This window comes from Rhineura floridana, chromosome 7 (assembly GCF_030035675.1).
Source record: "Rhineura floridana isolate rRhiFlo1 chromosome 7, rRhiFlo1.hap2, whole genome shotgun sequence".
NCBI lineage: Eukaryota > Metazoa > Chordata > Lepidosauria > Squamata > Rhineuridae > Rhineura > Rhineura floridana.
The window spans coordinates 81,075,331-81,090,958 of record NC_084486.1 but is presented as its reverse complement, the minus strand read 5'-3'; the positions used below and the strand labels follow the sequence as shown (position 1 = coordinate 81,090,958).

The 15,628-nt window shown below is 38.9% G+C and overlaps 1 protein-coding gene across 1 annotated transcript in view; it reads left to right on the top strand.

Moving 5' to 3' along the window:
* SORCS3 (sortilin related VPS10 domain containing receptor 3) overlaps positions 1–15,628 on the top strand; it is an 800,669-nt gene that overhangs the window by 745,487 nt on the left and 39,554 nt on the right. Inside the window, exons 22-23 of the mRNA XM_061636066.1 lie at positions 4,938–5,050; positions 9,147–9,278. Coding sequence (XP_061492050.1) covers positions 4,938–5,050; positions 9,147–9,278 — 245 coding nt within the window. The remainder of the gene's footprint in view (positions 1–4,937; positions 5,051–9,146; positions 9,279–15,628) is intronic.

Sequence of the window (15,628 nt, the reverse complement as noted above, 5' to 3'; positions counted from 1 at the left end):
AAAACCCCGATTGATCTTCCTGGATAAATTGTTGCAATATTATTTTCATTCTTTCTGCCAAAATCATTGTAAAAAATTTATAGTCATTATTCAATAGAGATATCGGCCGATAATTTTTTGTTTTAGTTAAATCTTGCTCCTCTTTAGGTATTAATGTTATGTTAGCATTTTTCCAACTATCCGGTATCTTTCCCTCTTGCAAAATAGAATTCATTGTATACTGTAAAGGTAGCAAGAGTTCTTCCTCCAAACATTTATAATACACTGCAGATAACCCATCTGGTCCTGGCGCCTTTCCTGATTTAATTTTGTTTATAGCTTCAGATATCTCTCTTGACGTGATAGGGCCATTAATAGCTTGTCTCTGAAAGTCTGTAATTTTAGGCAAATTCTGTTTAGATATATACTCTTCTATTTTTTCAGATGGGATTTCCTGACACTTGTACAATGTTGAATAATATTGATGAAAAATCTTTTTGATTTTTACATTATCTGTCAGCATCTCATCTCCTTCTTGTATCTTTAAAATAATATTTTTTTTGACGTTCTTTTCTTAATTTATATGCTAACCATTTCCCCGGTTTATTTGCAAATTCAAAAGTCCTTTGTTTAGCAAAATTTAGTTTCCTTTCAATTTCTCTAACTGTCAGCATTGATACTTGATTCTGTAACATTTTAATTTGATTTACAATAGAAACTTTAGTTGGATTCTTTTTCAATTCTTCCTGTTTTTGTTTTATTTCTTCCAAAATTAATTGCATTTTCTGTTGTTTCTTTTTTTAAATTCAGAGTTACATTTAATAAAATATCCCCTCATAAATGCCTTACTTGTATCCCAAACAATATTTTCATTTGTTCCTTTATGTAAATTATGTTCAAAAAACTCTTTTAATTTCTTCTTACATTCTTGTACTACTTTGTCATTCTGTAATAAAGATTCATTTAGTCTCCATCTAAATCCAAGATTTTTTTTTTTTGAAAGTTAATATCACAGGATTGTGGTCCGAAAAAGTTTTTGGTAATATATCTATTTTAAAAATATCTTTCACTAGATTTTTAGACATCCAAATCATATCAATCCTCGAAAAAGTTTTATGTCTTTCTGAAAAATAAGTAAATTCCTTTGCATTATCATTTATATATCTCCAGGTATCCACCAATTCTAAATTTTCCATCAATTCAAGCAAATCTTCGGTAATTTACCCTGTGTCTCTTTAATATTTTTTTCAGAAAGTCTATCAATTTTTGGTGAGATTACCCCATTCCAATCACCCATGACACACCAATGATCATATGAAAACTCTGACAATTTTTCCATAAGTCCTGTGTAAAACCTTGTTTTATCTTCATTGGGGGCATAAATACCCACTATCAAATTTTTTATGCCCTGTAAAGCAATTTCAACCCCCACAAATCTACCACTATCATCCAGTAATATCAATTTAGGAAGCAATTGTGGGTTAATGTAAAGAAGAACTCCATTTTTTTTTTAATCCAGCCGAAATAAATTCTTCACCCAAATTTTTACAAATCAAATATTTGGAATCTTTCTTCTTAATATGAGTTTCTTGTAAACAGATTATATCCAATTTTAATTTTTTCAAATAATGAAACACTTTCTCTTCTGCGCCGTGTTGGCTCCATTTATATTCCAAGTTAGATATTTGTAATCCATCTTTAAGCGTGTATTTTAAAATGTACCTGATGCTCCCTTTAATCCATCATCTTCCTTCCCCTCCTCTGCATGTTCCTGTTGACTTTGTTTCCCAGGAATTATATCCATATCTTTGAGTTTATCTTCTTCCATGTCTTTTGAAGCTTTTCTCAAGAAATCCCTTGCTTTTTGAACAGTATTCAATCTATATTTCTGTTGTCTGAATGTAAAAATCACTCCTTCTGGAACATCCCATCTAAATGGAATTTTGCATTGCTTAAGTTTTTCTGTAAAGAAAGCATATTCTTTTCTCTTACGTAAAAGTCTAATAGGAATTTCTTTCATTACCAGTATTTCCTTACCATCAATTTTAAAGGTATTGTTGAAGTGTTGTTGTAATACCATATCTCTGGTCGTCTTTTTTATAAAGTGAACAAGCACATCTCTTGGAATTTTTTTCATTGTTGCATATCTGGAATTAATTCTATAAACTTTATCTATTTCAAATTTCATCCGATCTTCATTCAAATCCAAAAATTTTACTAAGGCATTAACAATTTTATCTCTGATATCTTCACCTGTTTCCTCAGGGATTGCACGGAATCACAAACAATGTTCTTTATTTTTCAATTCCATCACAGCCATGTAGTCCAAATTTTTTTCTAATTCCAGATTTAATATATCTGTTCTATTCTCCAAGATTTGTACCTTTTCTTTAGTATTTTTTGCATCCTCCATTATTTCCCCAATTGTCCCTTTAATCTCACCCACTTGTATTTTAATTTGGTCTTTTATATCTTTCAATTCAGTTTTCATTTCTTGTTTTAGATCACTAATCCCTTCCATTATTTTTTGAATCATATCTGGGGGTATAACCCCTTCCTGTGGATCAATTGAACCTCTTCGCTCCTGAGCCTTAGCTGCTTTTCTAGTTGTCATTCTCAAAAGAAGCCTTTAATTTCTGATATTAACCACTGTTCCAAAACCTAGAGGCAGTCTATTTCTTTTTTTTTTCCTCCACCAACAAAAGAGTTAATATTCCAGGCCTGTTATTATAGTCCGGCCAGCACAGTTCTTATCTACGTCCAGGAATGCAAAACAATTCTGGTTCACAACACCAAGCAATTAGTAACATATACGAACAGCAGATTCGTCCAAAAAGAAATAATCCAAGGAGAAAAATAGTCCAAAATATATTTCCATCAAATAATAATTGCCTCTCATCCGTTTTTTAATCTTTATAACTCCAAATTCAGGCCAGATTTTTGTCGTAAAAAAAAAAAATTGTTTACATTTTCTTTCTTCCTTAATTATATTTAACAGAGAAAAAGTATGACTCACCGAGATTTCTAAATTGCTGATTCGTAAACAAATCCCTTTTACTGTAGTAATTTAAGCCAAATGATAAGATTTAGACAGAAGGAGGCTCGCTGGTTAAGAACGTTTTTAAGAAGAAGAAAAAAACGCCTCGCTTTTTTTCAGTACAGCTTGTTGGAAGTCCTGACCCCGTCTTCAGCCGATCGGTATGCCTTCTTATCTCAGGGAATTCCTGATCAATTCCAGCCGCCGACAGCTCAACGAAGTCCTGTGGAAAATCTGATCGGTTCACCTTTACCTTGGAGAACATTTAAGCCAGTCAAAGTTTCCTCTTGGCTGGCTTTTAAACTGAAAAAAGCTTCCTCTGAGGCAGAGATCTCTCAGAGACAACCACCAGCTGGGCACTCACTTCCGGGAAGTCGAACTCGCAGACTCTTGACTCCCAGTGAGGCTGTCCTCCCCACTGTGTTATACCATTAGGAGACCCCTATTCCCCTCATAGAACTACAATCCCAGAGTGCTTTAACAGTCAGTCCCTCTTCCCAGAGAGCTCTGTGAAGGGAATAGGGGTCTCCTAACAACTACAGCTCCCAGAATTCTTTGGGGGAAGCCATGACTATTTAAAGTGGAGTAGTAGTAGAATAAATGCATGGTGTATATGTGGCCTTAGAATGCTGAGCAAGCCTCAAATCTCCCACCAGAAAGGAAGACTTATGTGCTCATCCGGCTTGCTTCCTGTTTGCTATGTGTCCTGTACCTTTATACCCTTATGCTCTTATATAGTGTATATATTATATAGAGTTATACGATTTCTTCCCTCCCTCTTTTTTTCAACCACACTTTTCCAGGAATTAATTTCCCTTACAGACCAGCACAAAAAAATCCATTGTTAAATATATATATTCCCCATTTTAAAATGGAAAGCTTTTGTTTAAATAACTTTTCCCATGGGTTTGGGACCAATCCTATGTATATTACTCTTTACCACTGTAGCATAACCAAGTGTTTAGAATTTGTTTTCTTATGTTCCTGAAAGTTATGGGTTCAAGTCTAAAATATTCTTATCCTGGAGAGAGGGATCCTTTCTGCTTTACCCAGCTATATATATTTTATCCATTGGACTGAGAAAGTTAAAGGTGGGCATTAGTTGTACTTCCCTAAATGACACTTGACATTTTGGAACTGTTGTTTGACATAGCCAAAACAAGGCCCACAAAATGAAAAGTATTTTTAAAAAATCAGTTGTTTGAGGGGCAATAATGATTAGAAGACTTCTATGAATTTAAAGAGCAGAAATATTATTTGTTATACTTAATGTATGATGGATTTTGCATTTCTAAGAACATCTGTTTCTTTTCTAAACCTACAAATAGATCTCTCTTATATGACATAACACCTTAACCATCCCAGTTTAAATGGCTGTCCAGCATTCTTACCTTGGAGAGCCAATGTGGTGTAATGGTTAGAGTGTTGGGCTATGACCTGGGCAACCAGGGTTCAAATCCTCACTCAGCCATGAAGCTCATTGGGTGACCTTGGGCCAGTGACTACCTCTCAGCCTAACCTACCTCACAGGATTGTGATTAAATGAGGAGAGGGAGAACCATGCACTGTATTATTATTATTTATAACACCTCTTCCACCAAAGGGCGGCACACCAAACATGTGCAATTAAAATAACAATACATAAAATAACTCCAATATCAACCATTGTCGTAAAAGGCACCTAGCGCCATCACCAAAACCAAATCATACATTCTCCTACAAACCAAGTTCCCATCCCAAGCTCATTTGTTTACTTCGGCAAATCAAAAAGGAAGGTTTTCAAACCCTTCCAAAAATGGGTAAAATCCTCCTTCAGCTGAAGCATGTATGCCACCTTGAGCCCACTGGAGAAAAGGTAGGATATAAATGCAATAAATACAATACAATACAATGGACTTTGACTGTGATTCTCTCTTTGCAGAATATTTCCAGTCTCAGTTATTATCATTTTCTCCCAATTTGGATTATCACAATCCTGACATCCCGGAGTGGAGAGAAGATATTGGCAGAGTGATCAAGAGAGCCCTGGTGCAGGTGAGTACTCACAGGCAGTCCACTGAATAATAAGGGTCATTTTCTTAAATACTAAGTGATCTGTTGCAGGCTAATTCAGAGAACAAACATTTTAGTTCACAATTATCAGCCACCCCAACTTTTTTAAAAAGCCAAGTACAGCATCAAGGAGGACGTTGTATGAAATAATGTAATTATTGTCTATATAAATATTTTACAACACTTTCCAGAACACAGCAAACCCCTTCAATAAAATGCAGTTGAGTTGAGTTTATTATTGACCTTATGCTGAACAAGAGGCTTAAAAAAAATCCATCATCTTCCTAGTACAGCAAATGTTTGGCAATCTTTGTCTCATCCATCCTCCTAGCAACTCTGGATGGCAGATCATCATTATTTACCATTTTATAGATGAGGCAATGGGGAGACGAGTTGGTAATTTCTCATGTTTCCAATGAATCTAAATTGTCCATGACCTTTGCCTTTATGTTTCTGTTATTCAAGATCAACATATTTTCAGACTTCTGGGCCACGCTGGTTAATCAACTTAAGAGAGGCTATTCTAAGGACTCCATCTTTTTTTCATTTCTAAAACTGTGTCCTATTGCTTCCACTTTAGAAAAGGTTGTACTGCAAGAATTGGTTGGGCACACATATGCATAGTCTGCTTCCCCCTTTTGGGATGACATTTTGGTCACTTTTTATCTCTGTCCTTTTAGAAAGATTTTATTCTTTTGTAAATTTCTGAGTTCCCCTGAGCCTGCTCATACCTCCAGCATGCATGTGGCTACATAACACTCACCTCGTGAAATTGGGGGCAGGAGGAAAGAGAATGATATAAAGGTAACCAAACTGTAAAGCTGGATCAGGGAATACTTATTGTTAAGACCTTCAGATATGTTGTCTCTGTCTCAAATGTCTTTTTTATTATTATTTATTGCTTTTTATTTCAGATGACTCATGTTTATGTTACCTTTTAAGATTTGCTTGGCATACTGAATTATCGTACTCAATAAACACAGTGTGAAAATTTGCAGGTTTTTGCCTACTTGCTATCCCACCTTGGGAAAATGTGCTTGGTATAATTTAATGATATCTCTGCTCCCTTTGATCAAATACATCCCTGCTGCTCAAGGATAGATAGATAAATAAATAAAAAAATGAGGGGAGCTTCATTTTCAGCATCCTGCAAAGAAAGTTTGCCAGTAGTACATTGCTGAAATACACCTGACTCCAAAAACCTTTTGGTCTGCCGTAGCCCAGTCGCATCCTCTCTTTGCATATGAAGATTTATTATCAACTATATACAGCTGAGGAAAACAATGTGGCTTGATAACTATTTGTGTAAACTAAAAAGTGTATGTTTTGAAAGGTACAATAAACTCCCTATTCAGCTACTGGTGTTCTTTTTAGATACTGTTTTTCAGTTTATGTCGCCTTTTGAATAAAGTACAGTGTAACCCATTTATGAATAAACAGTGAAACAGTGAAAAGCTGGCATCCAAAAATGTATATGAGTGTGAATGTGTGCATTTCATGTGTATGTTCTTTTTGAATTCTTGTCCACCACCAATCCAGTTCCGTTTTGGATTTACCCAGACCTTTCCAGGGTCTGGGCCAATTCAAAATGGATCTGTTTCAGGCTGCAAAAGTTCCATTATTGCCCCTGCTTCCAAAGCCACCAAGGCAAAGAGTTGCTGAGAGGGCTTCAGAGAACTGCCATAGTCATGCTTCAGTCCCCAAATGCAGCTATGAGCATGCTCCTCATTTTTGGCATTCCTGAATATTGTCATGCATGTTTGTAGTAAGAACATAAGAATATAAGGAGAGCCTCCTGGATCATGCCAGTGGCCCATCTAGTCCAACATCCTGTTCTCACAGCTGCCAACCAGATGCCTATGGTAAGCCCACAAGCAGGACCTGAGCACTGCAGCACTCTCCCCTTTTGCAGTTTCCAACAACTGGTATTCAGAAGCATATTGCCTCCAGCAGTGGAGCTAGAACACAGTCGTCAGAGTTAGTAGCTATTGATTAGTAGCAATATCAAAGCCTGACGTTCTTTCTTAGTGGTTCCTGAGATCCCTCTTCACCATCTCCCAGCTCAGTTAACTCTTTTCTGTCAAATCTGACTCTTTTAACAGCAATCACATAGCAAACTCACAGCACTATTCACATAGTTCAGAAATCAGATGTACTCTGATTTAATGAGAGTTGGAATGGGCTTAATAATTCAAGTGAACAAGGTGAGTGCTTGCAGTGAGAAACACAGTGGCACTGAGAATCTTAAATAACAGAAGGTCAGATGGGGGCAGACTTCAGGCTGGTAGGATCCACTTTGTTTTTTGCTAGAACCAGAGCTTGGGAAGTTCGTTTTAAAAAGAAACTAGTTCTACTTCACCATGTCCAGAAAGGAACTAATTTCATCTCTCTTTACAAAATAAGCTAATTCAGTTCATAGTTCATTTCATGTTCATCCAAATGATTCTTGCCATTTTTGTTCAGCATTCAGAATGCTACAAGTTGCTGTGCTAAAGTATAAAACATACTTAAGATGACAAAGAAAACAAAACACACACCTAGTGAAAAGTGAATTCTTAATTTATTTTTTCCAACAATTTAAGATATGCAGATGATACCATACTACTGGCAGAAACCAGTAATGATTTGAAATGAATGCTGATGAAAGTTAAAGAGGAAAGCACAAAAGCAGGACTACAGCTGAACATCAAGAAGACTAAAGTAATGACAACAGAAGATTTATGTAACTTTAAAGCTGACAATGAGGGCATTGAACTTTTCAAGGATTATCAATACCTCGGCACAGTCATTAACCAAAATGGAGATAATAGTCAAGAAATCGGAAGAAGGCTAGGACTGGGTAGGGCAGCTTTGAGAGAACCAGAAAAGGTCCTCAAATACAAAGATGTATCACTGAACACCAAAGTCAGGATCTTTCAGACCATGGTATTCCCAATCCCTATGTATGGATATGAAAGTTGGACAGTGAAAAAAGCGGATAAGAGAAAAATCAACTCATTTGAAATGTGGTGTTGGAGGAGAGCTTTGCTCATACCATGGACTGTGAAAAAGGCAAATAATTGGGTGTTAGAACAAATTATACCAGAACTATCACTAGAAGCTAAAATGATGAAACTGAGGTTATCATACTTTGGACACATCATGAGAAGAGCTGATTCACTAGAAAAGACAATAATGGTGGGAAAAACAGAAGGGAGTAGAAAAAGGGGAAGGCGAAAGAAGAGATGTATTGGTTCCATAAAGGAAGCCACAGACCTGAACTTACAAGATCTAAACAGGGCAGTTCACGACAGATGCTCTTGGAGGTCACTGATTCATAGGGTCGCCATAAGTTGTAATCAACTTGAAGGCACATAACAACAACCACCAGTTTTTAAGTTTAAAGGCCCAAACAACCTAAACGAATAAAACAATAACACATGTAAAAGAATGAACTTGTAGATTTAACTAAAATCATTCAAAGTTCTACTCCAAAACAAACTTAATTCCCGTTCAGTCCACCTGGCAATAATACAACTTTCAGGTGTAGTTCAGAGATTTTTGAACTAATTCAGTGAACTTTGTTAATGCCAAACACTGACTAGAACCCTGATATCCACCTACCAGATTCTGATACAAAAGATATACATGTAAAATGAGAGAATTCCAAACCCAGGAATTTGTTTTGAGTACTATAACCAAATGGACCAACAGCTTCCTTCCCCAACCCCCACTTTCTTAATTTCAGCAGTATAAGGGGGTCATTTTGTTGTTGCCATTGTTAAACGATGGGGTGTCAGAACTCCTTGCTGATCTACTTCAAATCACCCATAGGTCTACCAGTAGATTCTGATCTATCTTCTGTCCATCCCTTCAGTTATATATCTGTTCTTCCAGGTAACAGGATATGACCACAACTTCCTTTATAATTTTTAAGGCTCACTGAGAAGGTATGTGTGTATGCCTTCAAACCAACAGTATATTGAACCCAACATTTAATTTTTTTTTCTTTCATATTAGAACTCATACCAGAAGGTGAACAAAGGATCTAAATACAGTTACGATTACTACTAATCCTCCTGCTGGTCCTCTTCTTTAGGTGACTGGGATCCCTGATGAACAAGTTTTGGTGGCTGTGTTCTCTGGTTTGCCCACCTCTGCAGAACTCTTCATTCTACCCCATCAAAACACATCAGAGAGAAGGAAAGGCAATGAAGGTGACCTGGAGCAGGTAAGAAGAATCCTTCTCATCTTTCACATATTCCAGCTACTAACATTGAACACCTTGTGGATTGTAGCAAGTCAACACAGTGATAGTAATTTCATTGGATTATTCTAAATGTTCCCTGTGTCAGGTCCTAGAAATTGAATGGTTTAGAGATTTAAATAGTTAAACAAATATGGTGCACTTTATTTAACTTCTGTTATAGTCATATATTAATTGAAGCCTCTGGCAGGATTTAACTTCCCATTAGTAATGTTCAGCTACTTTTTAACTTTTTAAAAAATGATATTGAAATTGGATAAGAGTTGGATGAACATGGCAGATTTCTACTCGCATATATGCTGAATTTGATAGGGTTGTGGTCACTGTTTTCAAGCAGATGGACCTAGCTTACATATTGCATCAGATCCTGACCACACTTCCGAGAAAATGAAGAGTTGTCTCTTCCATTGGCAGCTCCATGATTAACTGTCCTAAGGGCACAGCTATTTGTTTCATTTATATGTAGGCACAGCTATTTATTACATATGCGTATTTCATTTATTATATCTTCATTTGAAACATGTTTAATCCTTAACAGATATCAGAGCATTAATCAGTAGGCACAACTAAACTAGTCATGCCAGAATAAAATACAACACAAATGCATTCTTCCAGCCTGCCCTAGAGAAGAATTTGCCCCACCACTCCCATTGCAAGGAAAGGAAGACATGGGCTTCTTCTATTGGTCAGGGTATGACTGCATCATTTGCCAAGTGGTGTGTCTTCTACCTATCCCTTTCTAGTCACCCATAATGGAGGTAGAGTACATGTTTTGGAGTTGTTTCCCACTGCTGGCCTTGGGGGTGCCTTTTTTTGCCTACTTCATACTCCCAGCAGTTCTTGGGTTGGTGGTTTTATTTTGCTGATTGTCATGCTTATTGGTCACAGCAAGTAGACTGTGCTGGCAGGGTTGGTAAAATAAAACAGGCTACCGTGGTGAACAGTCTCCAGTACCTACATAGCAAAGGGACCTACTTTGTGCGACCAGCTGGCTTGAGGAGATGGGGAGGGGAATACCCTTTGTGCTCTGGAGGCTTCACCTTTTTGAAAGGTGGGTGGAGCAAACAGGTGGGCTGCACTTCGCACTGCCCTGTTGGCAGTCAGTGCTGCCGTGGTTCACATTTGGGCAAGCAGACGAACAGCAGGGACAAGGTATTTACAGAAGAAGTTTGCTCAGTGGGTGGAACTGCAATACTAACTTCCTATCAGCTTACCAGGAGGGAGGGGACAGGGAGGTCAGGGCAGTGCTGTTGCACCCTCATAGCCAATAACCCACTCCTGCTGTGAGCCCACACTGTGCAGACCTCCCCAGTGCCTTGCTGCTCCCCCTCTTTGTCCCAGTAAGTGGCAGCAACCCCGCTGCCGAGAAGAGAGTCTACCCCTCCTGGCATGCCTCTTCTGGGTATTTGGCTCCCAAGCCATTTAAGGCTTAAAATGTAAGCACTAGCATCATGCAGTTTTGTATTTATCATTTACCCAGTCAATTTGAAGATAGTTGTAATCGCCCATTACTTTAGTTGACTTCCTGAATTCTTTGTTGCATTTCAGAATCACCCATGTATTGGAGTCTGTGCTCTTTTTGAAATACAGAGCTCCTCCAAGTATGACCTCCTTTGTCCTTTCTATAGAATAGATGTCCAAGGATAACTGTTTCCCATTGATTTTCACTGTTTCAACAGACTTCTGACATGCCCACTATATCAATATTATCTTTCAGTGCAAGGCAACTACTGTAATTACAGTAACTAGATTCAGTGGAGGATATTGTATTTTAATAGGTGTAGAATATGGAATTTCAGCAAATGCAGCTTTTCTAATCCTTGCACAATAAGTGTATATCTGACAAAATTTGCTCTTCTATAAACCCCCCAAAAGCATAGGATTACTTTTCTCCTTTGCATTTGGTCACTCTAATTGTAATTTACCTATCCAGTTTTCATGCTTCTAGATGGTATGAGTATATCATGCCAGTGATTTTACCAGTTCATTTCTGGGCTCAATTCAAAGTGCCCATTGCAGCTTTTGATCAGGAGGCCTGAATAAACCCATCTCCAGGTGCCCTTACCTGGACTTTAAGATCTTTTTATATCCTTTCCCAGGTGCCCAGGCCAGGTGAGGTATGGCAATGTTGACACCCTTGCTTGAAATGGCCTCCGCAGAGAGGCTCATCTGGTGTTAGGGTTGCCAGGTCCATGGCCTGAGACTGATCCTGTATCTTTAGGAGAAGAGGTCAGCCAAGTGCAGCTGTTCTTGCAACTCTGTAATGGGAAAAACCACAAGGTGAAGTTCTCCCTTCCCCCTGTACAACTTTTAAAGATACAGAAGACCTCTTGGTTGCCAGTCCCTGGCATCAAGATAGCATCTCACTGTGAACTAGGTAATAACCTATCTAGACAATGAGCTTGTTCTTACCCTTCATATATCTGTCCCTCTGTCCTCATCTTCTATCCACTCAATTATTTTTCCCTTTGTGCACAGTTGTCAGGTTTCCCCCCCCCTCAATGTATCAACCTTCTATTAAGTTATCATGAGGATTTTTTTTCACCCTCCTTTAGTTCCCCCCCCATACTTGTACTCAGGCAAGCCTCTGGGTTACCGTAATTCTGCCAGTACTTCTCTCTCCTGCATTGGTAGTGTGGTTTTGGCTGTGTAAGGATGAGCACAGGAAGATGAGTTGTGCTCAGTTTCTGCTTGGGTGCTTCCCATAAGCATTTGGTTCATGGCCTTTGTGAAAACAAGGTGCTGGGCTAAGTGTACTACTGGCATCATCCAGCAAGCTCTTCTTATGTTTTTAAGACTCCAGACAGTATTAGTATTTGGATATGTTGTCCCCTTTAAAGGTAATTTTCCCATGACATAGTACAGTCTAATTTTATGAAAGTTCCCCTTTGTCTAATTCCCAAGTAGGGTAGCCAGAGGAAAACGAGGTCAGGACTCCTGCATCTTTTAATATAAGAGAGGCACCTCTGGTCTGCAGGCCCATGAGGCCATTTCTCTAAACCACTTCTTACGTGGAACCTCATCAGGTGTGGTGCTTCTGGTTATTCCTTTGCAAGTGAGGCTTGATGACAGCATTGAACAGCTGATCAGAGCTGACACTTAGTCCGACTGGGGTCAGCTGCACTAGAGAGTTCCCCATTGTATGACAAGCTACACCTGCTGAAATTCTCTCTTGTACATGTCTCTTAAAGGTACTGGAGCCCTGTCCTATTTTTCACCAGGCCACTTTACTCCGAAGTGAGTGTGCACTTGATTGCAGCCAGGCAGCCCACTCTTATGTACATTGACTTGGAAATAATCTCCCTTAGGCCTAGAAGCTTACAGCTGATCAGTAGTGGCCAGTGTGGTGTGGCAGATCAGCTGAACTCCTGACACCAGTTCTCTGCAGATTATCTGGACAGGGCTGGGGTAGGGCAGGGCAGCAGCCAGTTTGGAACTGTGCAGATGCACCACATTGGCTCCACTTTGTGACCTCACCACCGGCCTGCCCCATCCCAGCCCTGAACAGGAGAACTGCAGCAACATTGGTATTGGGGGAGGATCTTCATGGCTCCATCCCACTTCATCGACCACTGCTGTAGCTGGCTGAAGCATTACATTTTTAATGTAAGTCTAAGATTTTCTAAAGCCCCATTCAGACCTTCAGCGGGACAAAATGGATTATGCATATACAAGTGTCAGGTTTATGCATAATTGTACTTGTACATGCATATAATCTCTTCAGAACTTCAAACGATTATGCATAGTTTGGGAGCAGGGTTTGCTGCTATGATTCTGCTTTCCCATGCATGGTCTTCTACCCATACTGAAAGTCTGAAAGTGATTTGAGGGGACACATATTACTGCATAGTGAATGATACAAGTCCATGTTTGAAAACACATGTTATCATACAAGTACATTCTTCAAACAAGCAGGATTGGTTGCAGCTCTCTATTGAGAATACACTCAGTCAGAATCCACTTAGGATATAGCATACAAACTGTATCTAGAAGTTTCAGTGGCCATTTACTTAAATAGGTGATTACAGTGATAAATAGCAGCTGTGATATTAAGGTGAGACTGGAGTAATGAACAATAAGCTTGCTAAAGCTTCCATGCAGAAATTAACTAGTGATTAAATCAGCAGTATCACTTCTGGAGGCTTTGTGGGGAGCAGGAAGTATAAAAAGCCTTTGCAGCAAAATCCAGTTACTTTTGTTGGTGGTCTGCCAAATAGCCTGTGGATGTCAGCTCAATAACCAGTAATAATCCTTAGCATTTCTGTAGTGCATTTCTAAAGTGCATAATAGTGCTGAAAGTTCTCAAGTGAGAACTTGTGATGCAGAAACAAGGGGCAAAATGGGGATAATTTTAGGGGTCTGGGAAAATTTGCCTCAAGGTCTTGGGGCTGTGCCCTGTCCCCTTGTGGTGGCAGCAGAAGCAGCTGCAGTTTATTGTTTATTTTTATTTGAAATGTTTTTGTTCCAATGCAAAAGTGGTAAAAGTAACAGCAAAACTCCTATTTTGCCCACCCACAAGTGGCCTAGGAACATAGAACCATAGAATAGTAGATATGGAAGGGGCTTATAAGGCCATCAAGTCCAATCTCTTGCTCAATGCAGGAATCCAACTTAATGCATACCTGACCGGTGGCTGTCCATTTGCCTGTTCACCTCCAGTGTTGGACAGCCCACCACCTCCCTAGGTAATTGGTTCCATTGTCATACTGCTCTAACAGTTAGGAAGTTTTTCCTGATGTTCAGTCAAAATCTGGTTTCCTGTAACTTGAGCCCATTATTCCGTGTCCTGCACTCTGGGATGACTGAGAAGAGATCCTGGCCCTCCTCTGTGTGACAACCTTTCAAGTACTTGAAGAGTGCTATCATACCTCCCCTCAGTCTTCTCTTTTCAGTGCCCAGTTCTCTCAGTCTCTCCTCATAGGGCTTTGTTTCCAGTCCCCTGGTCATCCTTGTTGCCCTCCTTTGAGCCTGTACTAGTTTGTCTGTATTCTTCTTAAGGTGTGATGTCCAGAACTAGTTGCAGTACTCAAGATGAGGCCTAACCAGTGCCAAATAGAAAGGAACTAGCACTTCACACAACTTGAAAACTATACTTCTGTTAATGCAGCCTAAAATAGCACTTGTCTTTTTTTTTTTGCAGGCACATCACACTGTTGGCTCATATTCAGCTTGTAATCAACAACAATTCCAAAATCCTTCTCACATGTGGTATTTCTGAGCCAAGTATCCCCCATCTTATAAGTGTGCACATGGTTTCTTTTTTCTAGGTGCAGAACTTTGCACTTATCCCTGTTAAATTTCATTTTGTTGTTTTCAGCCCAATGCTCCAGTCTATCATGTTGAATTTTGTTTCTGTCCTCCAGGATATTAATTATTCCTCCCAATTTTATATCATCTGCAAAATTGATAAGCATTCCCTGCACCTCCTTTCAGATTTGATAAGCATTCTCTGCAACAATGCTTGTTGAGAAATTGCATCACTCTTGTGTAGTTTTCCAGGGAGGGAATGGTGGACAAGGTTTCAGGAGGATAAAATAGTCTCTGAAATGTCCAAAATGACCTCTTAGTCCTTTGCCTGCAAAGCTGGTAAAGATTTTGGGGTGAGTGCAGAGGGAACATTTTTTGTTGAGCCCTAATTCTTTGTAATCATTACAGCAGGCCTGTTACTGTCATTTGTCTTCAGACGGCAATTTATTGTTTTCCTGATGTTTCCTTTCCTGATAATGTCTGCACTTTATTTGATCTTTCACATGGTATAGAAGTTACGTCTGGAAATCCAGCAGAATATAGTGGACGTTAAGTGTTCATTGCCATGTTAATTGCTTCCAGAAAAAAATCCATTTGCAACCTCATTAACCTAAAGTGATCAAATATGGGGCAGTATACCCTCATACAGTTATTTTATGCCATTTTCATGGGTGAATCATGGAGAAACAGAAGTGTGCATGTGCAGAAATGGTGGGGGAGTAGCAACTTGTGAAGATGTTCATTGTTGTGTCACACCACACTAGGGATGGGATCCGTTGGCCAGTGCTGGTTCAAAAGCATTCCATCAACCTAACAGACTCATTCTGGATTTGCTAGCCACTGTTACTGACAACAACAACAAAGCTTTACTGCATATAGCCATAGGCCTTTGCAAAATACAAAAGGTTTTACAATAAAAATAGGGTTAAAACATCAAATAGACTAAAATAGGCTGGAGTTAAAGAGAAATCACATGGTGTTATAGGTCTTAATGTGGCACGCTCGGAGCTTCTTGGCGGCCAGTGCAAAATTAGCCACGGAAAGTGTTACTTGTTTAGCATTATCAC